Source organism: Ruditapes philippinarum, unplaced genomic scaffold (assembly GCF_026571515.1).
Source record: "Ruditapes philippinarum isolate M1 unplaced genomic scaffold, ASM2657151v2 ctg1376_1_1_1_1, whole genome shotgun sequence".
Lineage (NCBI taxonomy): Eukaryota > Metazoa > Mollusca > Bivalvia > Venerida > Veneridae > Ruditapes > Ruditapes philippinarum.
This window is the reverse complement of record NW_026863019.1, coordinates 9,981-36,238: the sequence shown is the minus strand read 5'-3', so window position 1 is coordinate 36,238 and position 26,258 is coordinate 9,981. Positions and strand designations below refer to the sequence as shown.

At 31.9% G+C, this 26,258-nt stretch overlaps 3 protein-coding genes and 1 long non-coding RNA gene across 4 annotated transcripts; all 4 read right to left on the bottom strand.

Annotated features, from left to right (window-relative positions):
• Window positions 1-734: 734 nt before the first annotated feature.
• On the bottom strand, window positions 735-4,820 carry LOC132720896 (uncharacterized). Its single transcript, XM_060705130.1, has 4 exons — window positions 4,743-4,820; window positions 3,119-3,340; window positions 2,810-2,903; window positions 735-2,462 (listed from the first exon to the last, which is right to left on the bottom strand). The coding sequence occupies exons 1-4, from the start codon at window positions 4,818-4,820 to the stop codon at window positions 2,077-2,079; spliced, it is 780 nt and encodes a 259-aa protein (XP_060561113.1). The 3' UTR covers window positions 735-2,076.
• Window positions 4,611-7,578, bottom strand: LOC132720897 (guanylate-binding protein 2-like). The gene is made up of 3 exons (XM_060705131.1): window positions 7,418-7,578; window positions 5,257-5,678; window positions 4,611-5,014 (listed from the first exon to the last, which is right to left on the bottom strand). The coding sequence occupies exons 2-3, from the start codon at window positions 5,645-5,647 to the stop codon at window positions 4,881-4,883; spliced, it is 525 nt and encodes a 174-aa protein (XP_060561114.1). The 5' UTR covers window positions 5,648-5,678; window positions 7,418-7,578; the 3' UTR covers window positions 4,611-4,880.
• On the bottom strand, window positions 6,993-9,804 carry LOC132720899 (guanylate-binding protein 6-like). Its single transcript, XM_060705133.1, has 4 exons — window positions 9,801-9,804; window positions 8,864-8,991; window positions 7,418-7,527; window positions 6,993-7,089 (listed from the first exon to the last, which is right to left on the bottom strand). Exons 1-4 carry the CDS (start codon window positions 9,802-9,804, stop codon window positions 6,993-6,995), a joined length of 339 nt encoding a protein of 112 aa, XP_060561116.1.
• A 119-nt stretch (window positions 9,805-9,923) lies between these two features.
• On the bottom strand, window positions 9,924-18,374 carry LOC132720901 (uncharacterized). The gene is made up of 3 exons (XR_009624397.1): window positions 18,116-18,374; window positions 11,628-11,720; window positions 9,924-10,445 (listed from the first exon to the last, which is right to left on the bottom strand). It is a non-coding gene; the product is annotated as an uncharacterized LOC132720901 (long non-coding RNA).
• Window positions 18,375-26,258: the final 7,884 nt, after the last annotated feature.

The window sequence follows — 26,258 nt, the reverse complement described above, 5'->3', positions numbered from 1 at the left end:
AGCAAATACTTTATTTCATAACATTCGGAACTTTTAGAATAGACTCTATAAATCAATAGAAATATGAGTGCACTCTTTCTTTAAAATTGAGAAAGAATGAGACAGAATTTAACAAAAAAAAATTGAAAGTGTTTTTCAGTTGATGAACAAAAATCAAACATAAGATAAACGTTGTCATTTTAAGCGGTGAACATTATATACAACAATTATTAAAATATCATTAGCCATATATGTGTATAAGTCATTAGAAATATATCAGCGCACATCAATATGGTATGTGTGTAGACCTATGATAATTGAATGTGAAGCGAAGTGACAAATATATCTATCTACATGGCAATGAGAAAGAAAACAAAACAAAAACAATCACTATCAAAGAAATATAAATGAACAAAAATAACGTATAATTTGATCTTGGTTTAGGAAAAAAAATCATTTTGAGTGCATTGTTGTAGGTAAATGCACGGTTTAAGTTCAAAAGCGCATGAATATAATTACGAAGGCCGATAGGCCTGAGTGATTACTTACAAAGCATTGGAACGATAAATCGTGCATTTTTATACCACAATGCAAGAAAAATTAATATCTATTTCAATTCTAACATCCCAAAAAAGAGAATTGATAGAAATATGACGAATTATACTTAGTGTAGAAGTAATTTCCTACATCAATTGGTTTATTGACGTCATATATGACGTCATATGAAGTGTAAGCACTCGTTTTTTATGTTGTGCATAAATCGTATAATAATGCACTTAATTATCCTGGGGAATTTTGTGAAGCGTGTTAGAATATTTATTAACAGTAGCGCTTTTAATATTTAATGGATTTAATAGAATAGATTGAGGTAATATGTAAACCTCTTTCTTCAATTAATGGAAATATTATTGTGAGTACATTACTGTATATAGCCATAATTCCTGTATTCTTATTTCAATTTATTATAACAAAAGTTCATTAAATAGAAAATAGTTTTAAAAAGTATATCTTATATAACTAAGGAAATAGACAGTGACGACTTAAATAAAAACAAAACACTTTAAATCGATTACAATCAACATATGTACACAATAAGTATATATCTTTACAAGGTGACAAATGAAACGTACCCCTATATTACACAAACATCATGCCAGCTCTGTAACATATCATGAATTATAGTAAAATGGTATGTTAACCATAAAGCTTATATCTACTGTATGTCACAATAAAGTGAAATAAATGGATATAATAATTTAAAGAATTTAAATAATGTAGAAAAGTAAGTAATTTTTTATCAATTTCAGCTAAGGAACTATCATTTAGATAATGTAATGTTCGCTTTTCAGTATAGTCGAACAAAATATCAAAGAAATATATATTTATCATCAACTCTTTAGCTAAGGACTATCTTTATATAAAAAACAATGACATTTTATTTATGACATGAGTGCTATGATATGCGTCACATGACTGACCATCATCGCAAAGTAACAAATATCAAAAAATTAACAAAAGAATATGTGCAATCATACACTTTTTATAAATTCTTAACTTTGATTTCATATTTTACACCAGTGAAATCCATTTTTTTTCATTTTCCTTTCTCAAATTTCCAGCTCGTTAATCTAAACATGGAATGACTGTAGAACAACGTCTGTGAGTAAATGGAATGTTTGTTTGTTTGCTAGTACTTCAAAAGTTTTCTATTTTCAAACTTGCTATTTTTTTTTCCATCAGTGTAGGTGTTGAAGACAAAGGCAAATATAAAAGCGATAGATTCAAATTATTTTAAAGTTAATATGATTGTTTGCTTACTTTTTTCTGTCTCTAACGCCAAGATCGAAACCTAATATCTCCTTAATTGAATATTCGTGTCAATTGGTCTACTTTGGTCAATAAATGTAAATAATATAAAATATGCTAATATGTATTAAGGCGATATACCCTTCACTCATTTACAGTAATATGATAAATAAAATATATGCAAATGAATATGATTATGTTAAACAAATTATTCTTTCCAAACATGTAACTGCATTTATCATTATCTGTTCTTTTTAAAATGATTGTCACTCATTATACAAAATTAATAACTTAATCATCAGATGAAAATCTTTCATACACCCCAGCCAATACTGGACCAACAATAGGAATGAGGCTCAGCATGGTTTTAAACACTGTTTGTTTCATAGCAGGTTTGGCCTTTACAATTTTGTAAGATGAGCTTTGATTTTCGAGACGTTTATTAAGTTCTTCTTTTTCCTTCATCGCACTTTCTAAATCTTTCTTGTCTGTCTCATAATCTGCTAGTAATTTTGCATACTTTTCCTCTAGTTCTTTCCGTTCCTTCTCTCTTTCAGATGCCAGTTCCTCTTTAAAAGCCTTCCATTTTTCTTCTTCAGAACTTTTCTTCAAATCTTTCTTTTGAAGTAGTTTGTCATTTTTTACTGCCAACATTTCAGCGTGTTTCTGAATTTCAGCTGTGTAAAAGAAGTTTTTCTTAATAATCGAAATATTCTTTATCTATAATGCGTCAAGAATAAAAAGTGAGACCTCTAAAACAAAAGACAATTTTATAACTTTACTTTTGAGGATTTATTACAGAAAGCTACAGGTGATTTGTTAAGCCATACGGATCATATTCTGTCTTGAATTTATACATGTATATTCTTAAAATATCATGTTTTATCCATTCAAATTCTATGAATAATTTTGAGTCGACTAGCTTCTCAGTTACTTCCAAATCAACTGAAATATAATCACTCTTACGGTAATTATTGCTTATTTATCTGTTTATATAAAACAATATTTACATATATCACAGTACCTTCTATTTGTAATCCATTTATGCTGGCCTTCGTCCATATTTTTTCATCTTGTTTTCTACATCGGTTTTCAAACTCAAGACAACTTAACTTAAGCTGAAATTTTCATAGATTTTACTTTCATTTCAATTAGTACATTTAAGAGGCACCTCTAAAATTAACAAAAAAAAAATAATATTGAAGAATGCAATAAATTTACTTTGTAATAAAATAAAGCTTTTTAAATGTGTTGCAAGACTTATTTCGATTTTTTCTCTAATGCAATACGTACTATATTTTTAAAAAAAAAATTAAAATGTAAAATATCTTACAACGTTTGGATTGACTTCGTGTAGACTTTGTTTGATACTTTCTCTTATTATAGCAAAATCCTCTCTATATTCGGTATAGCCCGCTGGTTTAAGATATGTTCCATTTGCGACTTTTGGCTTAATCAATTTGTCATACATGGACTGAAGTTCTTTAGCGCACTTCTGTTGAACATGGATATTATTTTCTACCATCTGTTTTATCTTAAATGAATCCATTGCTCCCTAGAAATTATAACAGATTAACATTTAGACGTGAGAAAACATTAATATAATGAAGAACACAAATTCAAACAACAAACTATTTGTTATAAAGTTGATTTCAGATGGTAGGGTAGGCGAGTGAAAGGTTTTTATTCAAATTAAATGGCTTAAGTGATAATAACATGAAATTCACACACTATGTTTCAAATGAATTAAAATATTTTTGGCTTTCAAATCATGAAACTGAAAGTGAAATTGATAGGAATGTCTTAACCTAAGACATAAGTCTCGTGAAAAAGGACTCTTTTTGATACCTTTATTTGAAACGGTTATTGATGTCTCTCAAATAACAAATAATAAAATCTTTGTTTATCAGTAAGTAAAATATAAGCAAAATTCGGATAAAAATTACTATAATTTCATAAGTGTGTATTCTATATTTACGTTGGTGTAATATAGATATCTACTTATGAAATTTGTTACCATATATTCAAAAATTATGAAACCGGCAATTGATTTTATCGCATGTTTTCGAACGTTTTCTTTGTTCTTACTAACCCATTATACTCAGTAATGTATGTCTTTTCTATATCTTTTTTTTCTTCTTTTTTTGCGGCAGCGAAAACAACTTGAAAAAACTGCCTTTCATAAATAGCTGTTAGTAAACAAAACAAAAACAACACTAAAAACAACGAAAAGAAAGCATTGTGCCATTGCGATAAAACAGTTATAGTATATGAAACTCGTTGGCCGGGCGACATCTCGGGATGTTTCTGCAAAGTTGTATCGGCCTTACGGCCTCGCCATTTTTTTTAGCAGAAACACCCCTTGATGTCGCCCAGCCAGTGTTATATCCTCGTAACTAACGTCTTTCATATACTAAAAATTACACAGAATAATATTCAAATTGACGTCATAGTTTATCGAGCGCACATAGTGACCTGTAGCCAACCCGAACTGTATAATCTAAATAATTGAATTTGAAGTCAAATAAAAATGGAAAGTGGTGAAATATATATTTTATAAGAGGTTAGCACATTGTGTAAGACAGATAAGGAAGCCTAATAAGCTGCATAAATGGTATTATCCCTATTTCTATTTTCGTTTTATAATTTTACCCTGCTACAAGTTCTGTGAATAACTGATTGTTGATAACGTTATATCATCTTTAGCTCCAGACGTTTTTTGTATTCAAATCAGTTATAGTGAATATTTATTTTGTTTAAAAGTCAAAATACCACATTTGCTTTCTTTCTGACAAATTATTTTACATTCAGCGCTCCTTAATTCTGGTGATAGGATATGATATGTTTTTAATCTACTAGTATTGTAAAAAGTAATTAGACACGTGCTTGTCCTTTCCTTTACAAAAAGATGTTTTAATATTTCTGAAACATAATAAGCCTTTAAAACTAAATTTTACTTCTGCCTTCTTTTGATATTCTTGTCGACTATCCAGCACAGATTTCTTACGAATATGTTTAAGGGCATCACTTTGCATTTGTTGGTATTTTCCTTCAAAATCTGCAGGCAACGGGACTCCCAAAGATTTTATCTGCCGTTAACACATGCCCACAGCTTCTTCCAAAGCAAGTTCATTTTCCTGTTTTGCCATTGTTGTGAAGGCATCATCAATACACGGCATTTTACCATTTGCAAGTGAATCTGTGTACTTCTTAGTCAAAGAGGCAAACACTGGAACAGATAGAATTATTAAGAGGGGTGACCTCTCGGAAGCAATACAAATAACAAATAAATAAATTTGATATAATGTGAACAATTCAGACTTGCTTTAAATTGATATATTTGATAGTTGGTTGTCATTTTATGTTATGATCTTTTTTTTAAATTTTGACTCTACTTTTTTAAAGTTCAAGCAAAGAAAATAATTTAGAAAGATTTCAAAGTGAGGTGATAACACTATTGCAAAAACATACTTCTTCCATTAATAGAACTGCCATCAAACATTTTTTTGGGTTTGATACTGAGCAAATATCGTAGAAACTTTTTTGTGTCTGCACGAAAATCTTCACTCAGTTCTGATTCGTGAACTTCCTCTAATCTGTCTAAGATTTTACCGTTTGATACTGGGATTCCAAAAACAAAACATTTTCTCCTTGGAAAATGCTTTAATATTGATTTTTTTATTTCATTGTACTCTTGTGTTTTCGTCTGTTTTACGTCCGTTTCTACAGCTAAACTTTTTTCAAAATATGTGTCTGGTGTTTCATTTTCAGGGATGTTAAGTGTGAAGTCACGCAGACAAAGAACAAACGTAGGAAAGACAAAACCAATATCAAGAATGTGTTGTGGTATTTCGTCACTCATAAGTATTTTGCCAGATAGTTTTGTCACAAACCTGTTTTTTTGTTAAAGAATATAAAAGAAAGAAACCACAAGAAGCTCAGTAAGGATATAAGGTCATATATAGACTACTACATAATAATAGAATACTACATAATAGAATTTATCTTAACTAATAATAAGGCTGACATTGGGTTGTCCACAAAGTTTTATTAGTACAACTTTCAAACATTACCAATTAGCCCTCATGAAAGCGAATGCATTGAGTAAGTTATATAAATATGTTTGCAAATGTTCTGTGTACAAAAATATTTATATATAATTTTTAAATACAGACTATGGGAAGATTGAGATTTAAGTAACTTCCAAATAAGATAATGATAAAATTGTTAAATAAAAATTCTATAAAATTGTAATATCATATATTTTTACAAAGTATAAATATTTCAACTACTGGATATTTATCTTGTCTTACTTATTTATTATTTTTCAGAATACTTCCGTAACATTATAAATGTGAAATTTACATATTTGTTGTATTCAAGATCCTGCATAAAATGGTCTTAGCCAGAACATAGAATGACTATTAATTTATGACGGGGTGCAGTTTTTTACCAATCATTTAAAAAAAAAATTGTTGTCTTTTGTACAAAATTTGCTGTCAATATGAAACTTCATATGAATCAAACCGAGCCTGCAACATTTTCAATTTTGTCGTGTTGAGCTTTCTTTAGGGATTCTTTATTTATCTTTTTCAGCTATATCTCACTTTTAACTTCTTATTCTTATTTTTATTTGCAAAAGCTGTGAAAGACAGCCGAAAAAGTATTCAAACACCATCATGAAACACTTAATACATGCCCAGAAATAGTAGATTGGAACAGATTGTAGCAAAAGAGTTTAACTAATCGTTTGAATTTTTGCTGCACCTGAATTGTATTTTTAAATAAAATATCTTAAGTACTTAATATTGTCTTGATTTTTTGGGTTAAACTCTTTGTTTTATATCTTAAAATTAAAGTATGGTAGGTTTCATTTTATATTTCATATTATTGTCATAAAGAAACGTATAGGAGTGAGGTTTGGGGCGCGTTAAACCAGTTTTAACTCCCCAGTGGTGTAACTACCACTGACCGTTCCAAGTCTGTACCCCTATGTGTTCATTCCCGTGTTATACATGTGTGTATAGTTACATGTTTTGAATGTTTGCATGTTTTGTGATGTCAACCTGGTTAAATTGTCTTTAACGGTAAGTATTTTCTTTCGACCCCTACCCCGTTCATCCAGATTTCCCTTCCCCCGACTTTCCCATTGCACACCTTATTTCTTAAATTCCCATTTGGCCCCCTTATGTTTCTAATTGTTTCACTTATTGCGTTCCCTCCTCTTCTTTAGCCGCCACTGTGTCCTCTCCAAATGCGGGTTTGGTGTCTTCGGAGTGCCCTGCTGATGTGGTTGGGGTGTGTCTGGGACATTTGACAGAAATAAAAACTCACACAATTGATGAATATGTTAATTATTTAGTAAAAACATAAAAACTGTCTGAGATATAAAAATACTGAACCTCTCTTTTTTTAATTTACGGTAACATGATGAATTTGGAAGGACATTGGTAGAAATTTTTAGTGTGTAACATAGGTGAATGATTATATTTATGATTATAATTATTTTTGGCAAAATGTAAAATAAAGTTAACTTAATCTGCACACTCGCTTTTTACGATTGGATGGGCATGATGTCACTTTAAGGAAAACTTTTTCTGTCAGTCAAATATGAGAAAATGCAAAAGGATACGAAAGCTTCTTCAAAAGATCGTGGTTTATAACTCCGATACAGTTATACACAAATGTTCCACTTATAAGTATAGCTAGACAAAGAATGTCATTGTCATTCTTTTCATCGCCCTAAAATGTTTAAAACATTAAATAACGTTATTTTGTATGAACAAAAAGGACACAATAATCAAAGGAATGTGGTAAGATTCTTTTCTTTAACGAAATCTAACAATACAAGGCAGTCTGAAGGACAGCTAAATCCTCTTGCGCAGCGGACATGAATGTGTATTTCTTGACTTTTAACCAACCATAACTTTCATGTTGTGCCATGAATATCATAAGTACATTGCTCAACACAAAAGTCTGTTTCAGTTATTGAACAAATAGCTTCCAAATTCAAATGGATACATTTGTAAATCCTCTTGGTCTTGTTAATCATGGTTGATTTTAGACGTCCTATATTCACATGTTTCTAACGTATTTGGTTGCATCATGCTTCAGGTAAAATTGCTGTTTCGTGGGATTTAGTGATATATCCTGTTTTAACTTAAAATATACTACTTAAAGTTTGCTAAGCACCAAGAGTATTTTTGTACCTCTCTAAGATTGTATGTCAAATATTATATTTATTTCAGTTCTTATATATGACATAGTGATTAATAAACCTCAATAAGGAATTTGATCACATTCATTCAGTACACTGCACTGTCTCTCCTTAGTTTCAACAGCAATGTTTAGTTTCAATATGATATTGATAGTTTAAAGATCAGACTTCCTCTCAATAATCTGTATCACTGTGTTTAAATAAAATTACTTCAGTACTTTTTCGAGTTAGTCTCTCCAACAAGAGTGGAAGACGGAAAAACAAATGGACGGACGGATTGACGGACAACGCGCGAAATAAAAGCTACCATCAGGGAGCCTAAGAAATTAAATATGTCTAAACCCGTGCACCATTAAAAAATCTTTATAAGTATAAGTTTCTTATACGAGTCTTTAGATGATTTGTAACAATCGCTATCAAGATTATATTCCTTTTCGAAATGTTATGATATATCTGGAAGAATTGGATTGCACATTTCTTTCAGATAATTTGATATTCTGTAATTGTTTGCATCTCGGTTAAAATGAACGTTTGTAAACTTTAAACACACTATTTGGCGTTAGTACAATCATAGTTCAATAATTGATAATAAGTTATTTTTTTCAACTAATGCACTTAAAATGATAAAGTGCATGTTGCCTTCGATTTAATGTTTTAGAAAATATCTAATATTATTGAAAAAGTAAGTATGTCTAACATTTAATCAAACTACACTTAAAATCTATCCTATCTTTAATTGTTGCTTGTCTTTGTTCTTGCAAGACGTATGTCATTCTTTTTGTGTCTTTTTTAAATTGCAAGTTTACTTGACAAATGGATCACAAATATTTATGATTACCTATGTCTGTTGAAGTAATTTACCTTTTTAACATCGCCAATTCCTTCAGTGTCAATAAGCATCAGAACCTCATCTTTTCGTTCTGGATGTTCCAAACACCATACCCACAGCCCTTTTGTTGTTGCGTCAGTTGTATTTCCAAGAGGAAATCCTTTCGGTTATTATTATGAAACATAGTTATAATTGTATTGCAATTATTTTTAACGTGTTTCTCTTAGACAACGGATCTTAATACTGCAGCTGTTTTGTGGTTTTCTTTTTTAAAGTTATTTGTGTTATACAAAACATATATCGCATGTATTATTTTTGTGTTTGATTGCACCAAACGATGTGCGATCATTTGTTTCACGTTCACTTATAAGCAAAATATGAACCTATCTGCAATAATTAAATGTGATTTTGATTAAACGAATGATATGTATGATATATTTAACAATATTAAGGATCACGTGTAAATGTGTGACAGATATGATTGATATTATCTATCATTCAAATTGCAACATGAGAAATTAATATACATCGTTTAACGCCAGCCAACATATTCATAAGGTAGGATTTTCCGGTCCTGTACGGCCCTGCTATTGCAATGATATTAACAGTGTCCTCGATCGTCGATATTTCTTCCATAACGCTTTCAACTGTTGACAATACATTGTTATCATTCCGTACCAAACAGAGAGGTTTTTGAAATACTCTTAAGTGTCCATATTTTGAACTCTATAATTTGCCAAACATAATATATCACTAATAAACCTTATTCATTAAAAATTGATGACATGCCTTTAAATCAAAATAATTAACGTCCGTCTATTTTGTTATTGATATGATATACATGAAACATCACTTTTTTCTAGTGTCTCTTATTTTAACCTGTATGTTTGCAGCGATGTAAGCAACTCTTAAAAATATAAATGTAATACCAAAATCTCACCGTACATCTTTGTCGTCTGCTTTTCATACCCATTCTTGAAATATTTCCGTTTAAATCATTTGATAGACTTTTATTCCATAAATAATGCTAACAAAAAGTATATTTTTAAAATTAATGTGTATAAAATATATGCATAATAAATATATCTCTACTAAAGAAAAATTAAAAATCAATACGACAGTGTTGCAGAATACAAAGTTTGTTTCTGTCTTTCTATTTTTCTGTTTTTACGCCAATTTAACACATTATTTTGGTTGATCTACTTAACCGTCTTTTATCATGTTTTCAACTTCTCCGCAACTGACCAACTACTCATCTCACATGATAGGTGAGAGACAATTATTATTAGACTCAATGTACGAAATCGGTTGTCACAGAGAAATTCGCCTTGCCCCAATATCGAACTATTGACCCTAAATTCGATGCTCTTCCAGTTATGCTAAGCGGAGCACAAAATACAAAGTAGCTTTGTTTAGGTTTGTTAACTTCTCTTTCAGGTCTTTTTATAAATCATTTACATCAACCTTACCTTTGCATTTAGGCTTTATTCATACGATACATACTGTTTTCAAATGCTTTGTTTCCATCACTTGTTTTGAAGACGTTTTCGAATCTCTTGCTAATTTTAAACTGTCATCAAAACCAGACTGCAAGCGTTGAACACGTTTTTCATTCTAAATACATTGGGTATAATCAGAGTACAATATATTTGTCTACATATTAAATAATCGGCTTACTGTTCTTACTATTTTAATAAAACGAACAACCAAAACTATAGTGTATTACTTTTCTTCACCTTACATCACATTTACTTACATTACTTCACATGACTGATTCATTAACATTTTATTACTTATAAAGAAGTACTTTTAAAATCATTAAAATATCTTTTGTTGGATGTAACAATGATGTAAAATGACTATGATAATTTCTGATAAACTTAAAATAAGACTCCAAAATGATTATATAAAACATATTATAGAAAGAGTATAAAGCTTTTTTGTTGCCGAATTATTTCAATTTATATGTTATATACAGGGGCTTCCGTGGTCGAGTGGTTAAGTTCTTTGGCTTCAAACCACTTGCCCTCATAGCTGTGGGTTCGAATCCCGTCAGGGACTTTGGATTATTTCTTGTGAGCACGCTATCCACCTAGCTTACGGAACGTCGGTGGTTCTACTCAGATGCCCGTTCGTGCCTGAAATAATGCACGGAAGGGCACCTGAGGTCTTCCTCCACCAGTAAAGCTGGAACGTCGCCAAATGACCTATACTGTGTCGGTGTGACGTAAACCCCCAATCAAATAAACAAATAACAAGTTATATATATGTTTATAAGAATTTTCTACGATAGGCCTTGAACATTTTCGTTGAATAATATGATGCATTTGAGTGTTTGATATCTTGTTAGAACGTAAATTGATATCAAAGTTAAAAAATTACACCTATATATATATATATATATAGGTGTCATTTTTTAACTTTGATATCAATTTACGTTCTAACAAGTCGATAAACCTGATATAAAATATTATCCAAATAATATATTAAGTAACAACATTTCGTTATATTAATGTTTAAAGTTCCTTACTTAGTTAACAGGTTGGTAAGTAATGTTTCTCGTGTTTAAAACTTACCAGTAAGAGTTCAATGTATGAGCTCAACCTTACAGATATGGAAATATGACCAGAAGGTTTTTTTTACGAACATGAACTCCTGTAAATATTTGACTTATACGTTTTAAAACGAACGAAAAAATAAAAAGTAATATTTTTAAAGAGCTGATGTTTGAAATAATGTATTTAAAAATCTATTTCTATGTTTACATTTGACGCTTAGACTTATTAGCAAGAATACCTTTGGTGTTGCATGACTTTTTTCGAACATCTCCACCCTTTTTTTTACAAACATCTTCTCATCTGAAGTACTGTTTGATTCCTCCTCATTCATCTGTTCGAATAAACAACAATACTGATTGAAGGTTTATTATGCATTGTTATATTGGTAGCAAAGTTAATAGGAAGGAATTTTATCTATGACTTTCAGATTCTTATTGTTAAGCAATATGTAACAGTACTGATAATGTTGGATTAGTGGATAAGACTACTATAATAGTCAATGATAATTATTTCGAGTAGCTTACTACATAAAATTCAATTATATCTATCTATTAAGTTATTCAATTTTCTTTTCTTTTCAGTCTTTACATATCTTCATCATAAACACTAAGATTGTCCAAATTATGTAACAATGCTTGATAATAAACGCTTACCAACAGACACAAGATCATCAGGAAAAAAACTTTCAAAATTATCATTCTATATAATATTACTTTAATTAAAGAGTTAAAAAGAATAGTATGTTACAGGATAGAATAACTACAACTTTTGGCATAGGTCTGTTAATTAAATATACAATGTAATTGAATATAACATAGTTGTATAATAACTATACACATAAGTTAAAGAAAACACTATACAAATAAGAATCTGAAGTAATTTTCTCCTGTAATAAAATAGAAAGGATGGAAAACTACCGTGTAAACTGTATTATCACAAATTATCAGATCGCATGAAATGTATTTCTTGCAATAAAAGTGGCAGAATTATGTGAGTATTGTAAAGTATAATGGGCCCGTGACACCACGACGTTTAGTCAATGCTATCTGAACGTTTCAATCGTTCAATTTTTGAGTGTTCTAGAATGAGGTTGACGAATCTTGCGTGTGATGTGTGTCTAACGCACAGCTAGCGTGTGTCTTATGCACGAGAAGAACATTGACCAAGTAAGATAAGTAAGATACCCCTTAAACTTAAAGGCGTGTGCTAACGTGCCATTGGCGCGTGACGAACTATTTGTCAACGCCAGACGAGCGTTGAAAGTATGTGACTAGCGTGTGAAAACGACAGTAAAGCGTCTTACTGACGTGTTATTTTTTACGGCCGAACGGGTGCAAAACGCTTGAAATTTGATAGTAAATTATGTCCGCCTCTGCCGCCTTGTGCCCTATCCTGTTTGTGTTTGGGATCCTCCTAAGCCTTTTGCTGCAGGTCTCTGTTGCTAGGTCATGTGGGTGTTGCGTTCATTGAAGGCCACCTTTCCTTGTTAATCATATTTCTTGTATTGTCAGCTTCATAATGACAATGCAAAAATGGTGGAATGAGGACTTTTCCTACTAGCTCCTGCCAATTACTTTCGCCATTCCCTTTATAAAATCATGATTTATTCCAACACTGCAGTCGACTTTGTCGGGGTTTTTCTTCTCTGCGGGTGAGTTTCCGCGATGTTTGCAGCTTTGTTTAAATTCACTACTGATAAAGCCTACAAAATCTTTCAGGATCTTTCATAGCAGGTGTTCTCTATGGTAGTCCAAAACAAAATAAACCTTGCTTTTCACATATTCATGGACATTCTTATTACGTTAGTCACACGGTTTTTGTTCAGCGGTCGTTGACAAATTGCCAGTGAGTCCTTCACTGCAAAGCACACGATTAGTAACAACAAAGTAGCGATTGAGTAACGTCTGACTTACGATAGCCGAACGTATGCAACGCTCGGCGAAAGTTAGTAAAACGTTCCATGGCTGTTCTCAAACGGTCTTCGGCGTTTGGAAATTAAAAGTTGAAGAGCGCTGGTCTGAGTGAGAACTTTTGTGCATATTCAAAACTTTTCTCTGGACAAGCGTTCTCCGCCGGCTCCCGGCGATTACCGATATTCACTGGCGTTCACACAATGTTCTTCTGACACTATCCCAGCAACCATGGGCGACAACCAACGTTACCTCAACGTCATAGACCGATGACTTGAACGTCATGGTGTGACCGCCCCTTAATCAAGGTAAATGCCGTCGGCCAAAAGAAGAAACATTAAAAACACCGAAAAGTTCTAAGCAAGATATTTAGTTAACTGAAGAAGATTATTGACGGTATATAAAAAGTTCCTATGTAGCTTTTAGCACTGTCAAAATGATTTTACCTTTTCTAGCTTACAGTTATTTCAATGGACGAAAACCAATCGTGCACATAAATATTTGGCAAAAAGACTCAATATATATATATCTTTGCACAAGATTGCGATGCAACTCAAAACTTAGCCTCTAAACAAGTTGAAAGTAGAAATAGCAACTAACATTCACGATGTGGACTTTGCCATTAGGACTTTTTCATCGACACAAAATCAATAACTGTCAGTAAGTTTATCTTCAATAAATTGTTTAATATGGAACCCAAACTTCTATTATTTCTAAATAATATGTATAGGTGATAGCCCCAAAACTCACAAAATTATCGTTTGTTATAGTTAATGACTCTAACATTATTATAAAATATACTCACTCGGACGTGTGTTTACATTTTTAAAAAACACCATTACTCTATATACGTTCAATCATGTATGAAGTGAGGCTGACTTGTAGGGTCCTCCTGGGCTCCTTGTTGCTGGTTCTTGGTGCTTGGTCGTGTGGGGGTTGCGTTCATTGAACGCCGCCTTTCCTTGTTGATATTGTTTATCATATTTCACTGACATTTAATGACAGATCCTTAGTAAATCGCCATGCAAAACCTTTACATGTGTATGAAGTGAGGAGTAGTCAGTGACATATAATGACAGGTCCTTGGTGAATCGTCCTGCAAAACCCTCCAATTTTGTATGAAGCGAGGCTTTCCTGACAAATAATGGCCGGTCCATGGTAAATCGTCCTTTACAACTCCTCCACAATGTTTCATGATTGAAGCGAGAAATCACTAACATTAAATGACAGGTTCTTGTTAATCGTCCTGCAAAATCCTACAATTATGCATGAAGCGACTGAAATAAAATGGCCGGTCCTTGGTGAATTTTCTGTACAACTACACTCTTATGTATGATTGAAGAGAGACTCCACTGACATAAAATGACATGTTTTTGGTGAATGGTCCTGCAAAATCCTACAATTGTGTATGAAGCGAGGCTTCACTGACATACTATAACCTGTCCTTGGTGAATCGTCTTGCAAAATCCTACAATTATGTTTGAAGCGAACCTCACTCACATCAAATGGCCGGTCATTGATGACAATTGGTTAATCCTTACATTACTTTTTCCAAGAAATTTGATTGGAAACGATGATGAAAATACGGTAGTACGATGATGAATCTGCGATGGCATGATATAATTTCCCCATGGTGTCATTGCATCATCGTGATTTTACGATCATGCCATCGCTGCTTCATCATCGTACCATCTTGTTTTCATCATTGTACCATCGTGCATCGCGGTTCAGAGAGACAAAAACAATGTTACTTTTGTCCAAACGGAACAACTAATCGATTGATGTTTCAACGATACAACGCCCCATTAAAGCAAAAAGGTACCAAGCGACATTTTGGCCAAAAATGACTTTTTAACATTTTTCATTATGTTTTAATGTTATCTTTAATCTGTAGAAATATCTCTATAGTATCATGTTTATTTACAGACATATAAGGCTATGTAAAAAAGGTACTATGTCAATATTTTCCCATTTAGTAATGCAAAAAGGTACCATATGGATATCAGTTTGAGCAAAAAGGTACCAAGTGTCACATAGTACCTTTTTGCATTGTATGACTATATATGTTTAGAGCATTTATTTTAATGCAAAAAGGAACCATGTGTCACATGGTTCCTTTCTGCACACAAAGAATTTACGACCCTTAAGAGATTATTTTATATATTAAATTGTTCGCTTGGTACCTTTTAGCTTTTTAATGAAAATACAATCTAGATGTTGCTAAGGACATCAAATATAACAATAAATCCCAGAGTATTGTTTCTGTTTTCAATTGAGGAATGATAACAGTGCGAAGATAATGATAGTGTATAAATGACTTCTTCATAAAAATGTGGACGTAAAAAGAAAAGTAATTGACTGTACTCTTGCCAACTATATGGAAGGAGAAGCATGATAGGGAAGCGTACATCTGCAAATAAACTAGATTATGATATAGTTAAATTGGTGAAACAGCATAAAGAGTAATTTTCTAAAATGAAATCTCATTATACAAGAAAAAACTGAAAGAAACAATACCTATCTCATGACTATGACTTAAACATTAAAAAGATGTGGAAACTGTGAACTATTGACAGTAAATAGAAGGAAATAAAACCTGTTAAGCACGAACATATAGGAAGGCAGTAGACACACTAGATGGCACGATCAAGGAACGATATATTGAACATCAAAAAAAAAAACAGAAAGAAAATTCACAAGAAGAAAAGATTTAAAATGAAGTTAGAGCAAAAGGTGACACATGCGTTTATGTTGCATGTTTTGATCTCAAAGCTGTTGTAACAAACCCTTGCTCATTAGTGAGTGAGCTTTACTATTTAAGAAAACTCTGTTGCTACACAACTTGACAGTATATTTCTTATGAGACAAAAATGTTGCAGTCATGTATGAGATAAAACCAACTGCAAAGAGAGGCATGTGAAATAGCTTCCTGCTTAATAAAAACCCCTTTTCTACTTGCCAAACTGGTTATGTCAAATAAGTCATTTATTTTTCAGATTCATAAGGGGGACAAAACAGTAATTGATCCGTAGCTGCGTCTCTACTTTTATATTATCACAAGTTCCAAGTTCAAGATTGATTACAAATTTCTTGTATCGGGTCATTCACAGATGGAGTGACAACTTGACTCTTGAAGGGGCAAAGAAAATAATTCCTGTATAATTATGTATCATTCAGTTGTGTTTTCTTATATCACTGGCCAGAACTTCACAGCCATACATTGCTGTGCCAATGAAATATAACCATGTTTTTGCTTTCAAATACTTCATTAAAAAACAGTGTCCGAGACTCTAAACATCCATTGACAAACAAAGAGTTAACTGGTTACAAGTGGAATGGATACAGGTACCAAAGGAAAGCCCAAAGTCAGTATTTGTAAATTAGAGCTTTAATGCTGAAGATTTTAAGGAAATAAAAGTTCAGAATACAGAATCTAAAGTATTAGTGGACAAATGGTGAACAATATATGAAATTATGATAACAAACCTCCAGTTTCTATTCAAAAGAAAAATAACTTGGTTACTTTGTGTGCGAAGAAAATTATCCAAAAAGAGTTCCATAATTATAATGCCACTTAACCAACATAAAGGAAAGAAAAGGATTATGTCACAATGTAATCGGATGAGAATGATTGTGATTTTTTCTAACAATGTAAGAGATTTTGATATCGGCATTGAGATTGGTTACAGAGGAAGACTTTCAAAACATGAAGTGTGATAGTTGTATCAGACATTAACTGAAAACACAAGAATTTCATATTATTATTTGTATCATTGTAGAATAAAATGGTAACCAAACGATGCTTTTTGTTAATATTGTTGGGACAAAAAGGTGCCAACTGCCATATGGTACCTTTTTTGATATATTCGACAGCAAATGTTAAAAATCATACAATGCAAAAAGGGGCCGAGCGTTCATATGGTACCTTCTTGCATTTGTCAGTCAAAATATTTATTAGTGCAAAAAGGAACCATTTCCTTAAATTGATTAATTATCACTAATTAGTAATATATAAGCTTTGCAACTTTTTGAGCATGTACAATCAAATATTATCTAAATATGTGTGAAGTTTCTTTGCCATGTTGTAAAAACCTGATTTGATATGGAACTTCAAATCTTTAAACGCGATTTTCTCGAAAACATGAAAATGTCACTTGGTACCTTTTTGCTTTAATGGGGCGACAATATCATGACCTGTTTTGCATCTCGCTGGAACCTCACGTCTCGATCCGTATCTCGTGTTTCAACGCGAGACAAGGGATCCTTTGAGGCCATATACCACTGAATAGTATTACCTTTATTATATAAAAAACAAGAATAAAGATCAACAAGGCAAATGTAACGTTCACAGGACACAGCCCCCCGAAATTAAAAAACTGACATTTTTCAAAGAGCTATAAAAAGGTCCCATTTAAGAGAACAGATCCTTATTTCACTTTTACAAAAAAACATACGGTGAGGTCTTCTCATTTTCTTCCTTAATCATTTAGGGGCATCCGTTGGCGAGAGATTTTTAAACAGCCGCTGTATTTTCGACACCAAAATTTATCAAATGAAAAACAAGAGTGCATTGCTTTAAATTAAGAGCTTCTAAATTCCAAACACAAATTTTTGTTTTGTTTGAAGACTTTTTTCACGCTTTTTTACATAATTTATTTCTCGCGGTTAATATTAAGACTATCTACGTCAATTATAGCATTTGCATATATTAGACACTTAAAATAGTGAAATAAATGATATTTAAAAAAAAACATGAAAAAATGTTCAAACGATATCTGTCTATGAGTTATGACTTTTCAGTTATAATTTAAAATACCTTTTGTGTTGCATTTTTTCTTTTTCGAACCTAGCCCGTCTGTCTTTAAAAGAAATTGTCTCATCCGGAACATCTTTGGAGCCATCCATTCTGAACACAATTCTGACCAAAATGTTGTTGTTTTTGTTGTTGTTTTTTCTGTTAAAAGGTCCACACTTTTGAAATAAAATTACTCCAAATATCAACCTTAAAATATAGATACCAAAGAGAATAGATACATTGGTCTGAAATTTAAGAACTGATTTAGCTAGTCATTGAATTGATTCCTACATGCATAAACAATTGAAGATTATGCTGTCTCAAGCTTCTGTGCACACAATAATAAGTCAAGATATTAATCTTTTAATTATAAAGATAATGTCTTTCAAAATAAGATTTAATGACTAGATAGATACGAGGGTTATTGTTTTACATAACATTAAACCCTTTAAAATCGGCTCTTGTTACTTGAAATTTCTTTATTTATACAAAATAGGCCTGAGTTTCCGATGCACATCAAATAATCTGCACTCTGTTATGGACAGGCTTGAATAAATTGTGTATTTCAAATATATACTGCTTACTACGGAATTCTATAAACGAAAGCCTACTGTTTATTCTAAATAAGACATACCTGTGAACAATTAGGATAGTCCTTCAAAATATTCACCATGGATCTCTACATACTTTTCAAGTCTCAGAATTCATTCTGGAAATGCATTTTTGAAATATTCGTTGGGTTTACTGTTTTAGTTCTACCTTCCTTAAACATTGACACCCACATAGCAATTATATGATATGAAAGGGCATTTTATCTAGATAATTTTTTATTTCTGACGCGCATTTAGCCAATAACCCACGACCTTTTCCTACAATCTCAAATCACGATGCAACTAAGTCATGTTTACAACCATATGTATTTAAATGCCTGCTAAATTTTCATTGAACGTGCAAATCGTGCGAAAATTGACTGATGGCTAGAACAAGCAGGTATAGTATATATGTACTCTGATGATAAAACATATCAAGTGTACTTTTTATAAAAATTCTTATTTGCTAAATAGTTAAACTAATGCTAAGAAATTCTTTTTAAAAAAATGGGAATATTCAGGAACAAATTGGAATTTTTGCCATTTTTTTTAATTTAGAACAGACATATATTCAGCAAAATAGATGTAGAAAAGTAAGAATTATGTTAACATTTTAAATGAAAAACAAGCCATGGTTAGAAAGTTTTAGGCTCTTGTAGGTTAATTGTAAAAAATGCCTCTTTATTGTATGACAATGTCTATAATATTATTTTCTTATTTGTCATTTACAGTTAAACTTCGTTCGCTCGAACTCGGATCGCTCAAATACCTCCTTTCGCTCGAACCCATCGCCTTGTCCCGGCAAAATACCTTTATAATATATATGGTTCTACCTCGGATCGCTCGAACACCAATGATCTCTGGTCCCTTCGGCAGAAATATAGTGTAAATCACACCTTTTCGGTCGAACACAATCAGACAACAATAGTTGCGGGTCGACATGTTTTAAATAATTGACAGTTGGCAACACATGATTTTAACAACTCGTGATCGTGACAAAGGCAATTAAGGTAAATCAGTACAAATAAAAGGTGTTGTAACCGATTTGTTTGTTATGAAAAATTTGTTAACTATAGATGGCTGCAGATTTTAAAAATCCAAATCTTTAGATACAATCCTTTTTTAAAACAAAAATACTCTCTTTTAAACAATTTGAAACCCAGTGATAATAATCGGAATGGCGTAAAAAATTAAGTTAAACGTCAAAGATAACATATTATGTTATTTAGGCTGTATTACTTCATGAGAGTAACGAGTCTTTATTTCGTCAAAAGTTACAGGAAATAAAACTTGTCTCGTTAAAGCCAGAACAAATATTTTAAAAAACCATGGTTTGTTACCTAATAATGTGAATCGTCTAGAGGCATTTTATATAGATCTTTTCAAATTGAACTAGGAAATGATATATTTCAAAATGTTAATGTTGAATCTGAGGATTTTGCCTCAACTCATGATTTCAACTTTAGTGATGATGCTGACGACTTTTTAGATCGGCCAATATCTGTTAATGAAATTATAGATGCTGTCAATTTCTTGAAACGTGGAAAGGCTTACGGACACGATTTTCTATTGAATGAATATTATATTAAGTCAATTGATATGTTGTCTTCACATTTATGCGATATATTTTATAAAATATTTGATAGCGGATATTTTCCGGATAATTTGACTGAAGGAGTAAAAATAATTCCGTTACACAAAAAGTGAGATGAGAATGAGGTACATAACTATAGAGGCATAACTTAAGTTAGCTGTATGTCAAAAATATTTACATCTATCATAAATAAAAGAATTTATAGCTATTGCGAAGAAAATTGTTTACTGTCAGATGCCCAGTTTGGGTTAAGAAAAGGCAAATCTACTGCTAATGCTTTATTTGTTTTATCTTCTATTGTTCAGAAATATATTAACGACAATAAACGTTTGTATTGCATATTTGTTGATTTGAAAAAGGCTTTTAACAGTGTTTATAGAAATGCACTTTGGTTAAAATGACATAAACCTGGTATTAGGGGTAAATTATTGCGTATTGTTAAGGATATGTACAATAAAGTTAAATCATGTATTAAAATATGTAATAGTTATTCAGAGTTTTTCGAATATGCTGTAGGCTTACGTCAAGGGGAGATAATTTCGCAGGTTTTATTTTCTCCTTTTATTGATGACATTGAGTTTATTTTTGCAGCATGATATAAATTGTGGTTAAAAGTTAAATGATATCATTTTAATATTGTTACTTTTGCAGACTATATGGCCATTTTAGGAAATTTACCTGTGGAAATAAACAATAGTTTAGTTTTATTACACAATTACAGTACAAAGTGGTCTAGAGGTTAATGTATATTAGACTAACGTTATGGTTTTTAGGAAGAGAGGTGGTTTGTTGTCCTCTGAAATTTTTTTGTATAATGACAAACACCTAGAGGCTGTAAATGATTTCAATTATTTAGGTACAGTTTTAAATTATACTGACAATTTTGCATTAAACCAGGAACAGCTTGTTGGTAAAGCTTTGAAAGCGTCAAATGTATTACTGATAAACTGTAATAAATATAAGCTGAAACCGAAGTTATTATGCCATCTATATGACTCTTTTATTGGATCAATCTTAAATTATGCAGCTGAGATTTGGGGCCACAGTAAGTCTGAAGAAATTGAAAGAATACATCTTAAGTATTGTAAAAGAATATTAAATGTAAATATAAGACTTTCAAATGCAGTTGTTTTTGGTGAACTGGCTTGTTACCCACTGTATATTGGAAGATATGTTACGATAATTAAGTATTGGTTTCGCTTACTTGAAACGGATAACATTATAATAATTCTTAAAGAAGTGTATAATTTGTGTCTCGGTGATTGCAGTAACTGTAAAAGTAATTGGTTAACTAAGGTAAAAATTTATTATATCATTATGGTTTTAACTATGTTTGGGATGATCCTACTTTTGTTAACAGTAAATCATTTATACCTTTGTTTAAACAAAGACTGAAAGACACTTTTATTTAAAGTTGGCATGTTGATAAGGAGAACAGTGGTGTTTTAACATTGTATACAAACCCTAAGAATACTTTTTTGTATGAGCCATACCTTGATATACTGCCTAGCAACCTAAAGTTGTAAACCTTACGTTTACAAACAGTTAGGTATTGTACGAATAGAGTTGCTAGAAATTAGCGTTATTGTACATACTGTAATACACAGGACCTTAAAGATGAATATCATTTTATACTTATATGTCTATAATAATATTAGAAAAAATATATTAAACGTTATTTTTATATCAATTCAGGTGTAATTTAGCTTGTAGAGTTGTTAAATGCAAAAAAAAATATATTATTTTGAAAAATCTTGCTAGTTATATTAAACTCGCATTTTCTCATAGAACTTATATTACTTATAATTAAATATAGTTCATCCTCTCAAAATATGAATTTGTGATAATGTGCTATTTTCCATTGTGTCATCAAATCATATGAACTTTTTATTTATGTATATGTATAATGATTTTGTACTTATTGTAAAGTCTTGAATAAACTGTTTGTTCTGTTCTGTTCTGATCAAATTTTATAATTGCCGTCTTTTGAAACGAAAAAAAAAGAACATAACCCCTGAAATGCTCAAATGTCAATTAATAAATGACGTTTACCCGGACGGCTTTAATTACAACCGTGGTTCATGTAACGTGAATTGTGACAGGGTATTAGAACTATTCATATAATGATACTTGTACGTGTGTTTATATTAGTAAATTACTACAAATAGATACTGCTGTAAAATTTTGTTCTTTTTTATATTATATTAATTCACTGTTTAAAATAAATTCATCCCATAATAAACATATAATATATTTTGAATATTGTTCACACTTTTGATGATGATTGCCCAATCGAACTCAACCAATTACAATATGCATGAATATAGATTAGCAAAGTGTACCGTAAATACTGTTTTCAATACGATAATATTTCTTAATATGAAGTATTCGTCAAACACATGTAGAGACGCCTTTCAAAATTACTTAAAATATAACGCTGCATATCATTACAGACCATAGGTTATCTCTGGAGGCAAAAAGCTGTCTGCTAATAGCCAAACTTCATATAACATTTAGTTAGAAAGGAGTCAACATATTCTTAAAAATAACCTTGTCTTTGGATTTTACTCATTTGAAAATGTCGGATTATACTTCTAAGCTGTCAGCAACTGATTTAGTTGTTTATTTAGATAAACTAACCATTTCTGCAGACAAAAAAACTTCCAGATCCTTATGTAATTGACAAAAAGTCTTGGATAAATGATCCCAAATAATGGCCAGATATTGCCTACCCTGATATCTACAACTATTTGTTAAAAGTAGCAATTACTACTCAAATGAGCAAATGAAATGCTACAAATCTATGGATGCCTACCAGTACTTTGTATGTGGACATGTTAAGCCAGTTCTGTTCTACGACATAGGGATTGAGGATACTACTAATGTTATAGCTGAAGTGTTGCCAAGCCAGCGACAGAGTACAAAAATGCATTGTTCAAGACTTACCTCATATTGAGAAAAGATGGTCAGATCCACACAACCCATTGTACCTGTTTGGCAGGGTAAGTTCAAAAGATTATAAATTTTTATTTATATGTTTTATAGCAATTTGTTTAATCTAAGCTGTAACACAAGGCCCATAAAAAACATTTTGAGACTTTCGGAGCTAGCATGTTCTGGCCAATCAGTAAGATTGACATGTTTTTATTAATTCATGTGGAGTATTCTAAACGTCATATTCTTCGGTAATAGGTGTAATTTTTATGTAAACCTTATAAATTTTTTATTAGTTTCCTTTTCTTTTACAGAGCTGGTAAAGCGTGTAGCCATGCAGCAGCCATAGCTTACAAGATTGAGTTATTATCTCGAATATTCTTAAGTCCCTTAAAGTAAGATATATTGACGCAATGTAGACAAATAACATAATAGTTAAGTAACACTAAAATCATTTCAGTAAACGATTTTCTTCATATACGTGTACAACTAGCTTATTAAAATGTCTAAACGTTACAAAGAAAGTCTTATGTTTTTCACTTTATAAAAATTTCATTGGTGATTCAAGTAAACAAATCGTTGCATTTCATTCTTGTTTATGTTGGCTTTTAACCTATAAAATTGAATGAATCTTCATCACCCTCTTACGAAGACTTATTACATACAAGAACAATGATTCACTTTTTTCCAACTTTATTTCTTCTTTTTTTTCAAATGGAGACACGAATAAATGAAACATGTACATGTACGGAATACCGTTAGGGCCATCGTGGTTATACGTAAATACAGAGGGCGACAATGAGATAGTGCGACAGTGCGATGACGACAATGCGACAATGCGACAGTGCGAAGACGAGAATGCGACAGTGCGATGACGACAATGCGACAGTGCGATGGCGACAATGCGATAACGCGATAATACGATGACGACAGAGTGATAGTGTTATCGCACTGTCGCCATCGCACTGCCGCATTGTCGTCATCGCACTGTTGCATTGTCGTACTATCGTCATCGAATTGTCGCACTGTCGCCATCGCATTGTCTTACTGTCGTCATCGCGTTATCGCATTGTCGACTCTCGCCTTCTGGTGGATGGTTCTAAACTGCTGGCGAATAAGCTGACGGTATAGAATATGGGATAAATTTACTTTTGTCAATAAATCTTTTTCTTCTTGTTTTTTTCCTTTTTTATGTCTTTATTTTCTGAATACTAATAATGTTTAATTAAAATTGTAAATTAATAATAAGAAACATTTTATATATAAATACTGAAAGAGTTATACATAGACGGAAAATGTAATAAATTGTGTGAAACTTTAATATACAATGTTATTGAAATATTTCAGATGACAATGATCTTATGTTGACATTAAAAAGATGAAAAAAATATAATCATTTTTTATTACTTGTATAAAAAAAGACAATCAAATTATATTGATATAATTCCATTGAATACGTCATCAGTGGTTTTATTGTTGTGTAAGATGTATAATTTATTTATAATTATTTTTTATTTAGTAAATAAAGATACATGTAATAAGAAATTTACGTCAACACATATTTTTATGCCCCCACTTCGAAGAACAGGGGGTATATTGCTTTGCACTTGTCGGTCCGTCCCGTCCGTCGGTCTGTCAGTCCGTAGACCAAATGATTTCCGAGTAATAACTAAAGAACCCTTAGGCCTAGGAACTTCAAACTTGATATGGTGATTGGTCATGATCAGTTGATGACCCCTATTGATTTTGGGGTTAAGGGGTCAATCAATAACTAAAGACCGCCTAGGCCTAGGAACTTCAAACTTGGTATGGTGATTGGTCAAGACCAGCAGATGACCCCTAAAGATTTTGGGGTCAAGGGGTCAAAGGTCAAGGTCACATTGACCTTGTAGTTAAAAACGGTTTCCGATCAATAACTTAAGAACCCTTAAGCCTAGGAACTTTAAACTTGGTATGGTGATTGGTCATGATCAGCAGATGACCCCATTTGATTTTGGGGTTAAGGGGTCAATGGTCAAGGTCACATTGACCTTGTAGGTAAAAACGGTTTCCGATCAATAACTAAAGAACGCTTAGGCCTAGGAACTTCAAACTTGGTATGGTGATTGGTCATGACCAGCAGATGACCTATTGATTTTGGGGTCAAGGGGTCAAAGGTCAAGGTCACATTGACCTTGTAGGTAAAATCGGTTTCCGATCAGTTAACTAAAAACGCTTAGGCTTAGGAACTTCAAACTTTGTATAATGATTGGTCGTGACAAGCAGATGACCCTTATTTAGTTTTGGGTCAAGGTGCCAAAGGTCAAGGTCACATTGACCTTGTAAGTAAAAACGGTTTCTGGTCAATAACTAAAGAACGCTTAGGCCTAGGAACTTCAAACTTGGTATGGTGATTGGTCATGACCAGCAGATTACCCTATTGATTTTGGGATCAAGGGGTCAAAGTTCAAGGTCACATTGACCTTGTAAGTAAAAACGGTTTCCGATCAATAACTAAAGAATGCTTAGGCCTAGGAACTTCAAACTTTGTATGATGATTGGTCATGACCAGTAGATGACCTTTATTGATTTTGGTGTTAAGGGGTCAATGTCATATTGACCTTGTACTTAATGACGGTTTCTGACCAATAACTCAACAACTTAAGTTGCCTTGGTTGATATTTTTATATTAAACTAACAATGCTTTGGTATACACATTTGAAGGTCTTATGTAATATAACAACTTGGCTGTCATTAATGATTCATAAAATTTTTGCATATATTATTTGGTAAGATTTGTAATAACTTAAATTGCTGCACACAACCTATGGGGTCACAATAATTATTACCTTGTGACTAGTCATGACCAGTAGATACTAGATTACCCTTATTAATTGTTTGTTTACTGGGTCAGAAGTCATGCATAATAACCTGATCACATAACTATTTGGCTGCCGATAGGGGGCATACATGTTTTACAAACATATCTTGTTTTCTATATATCTAACATAATTTGTCAACAATTTTCAATTTAGGATTAACTTAACAGCAGATCCTACTATAAGTT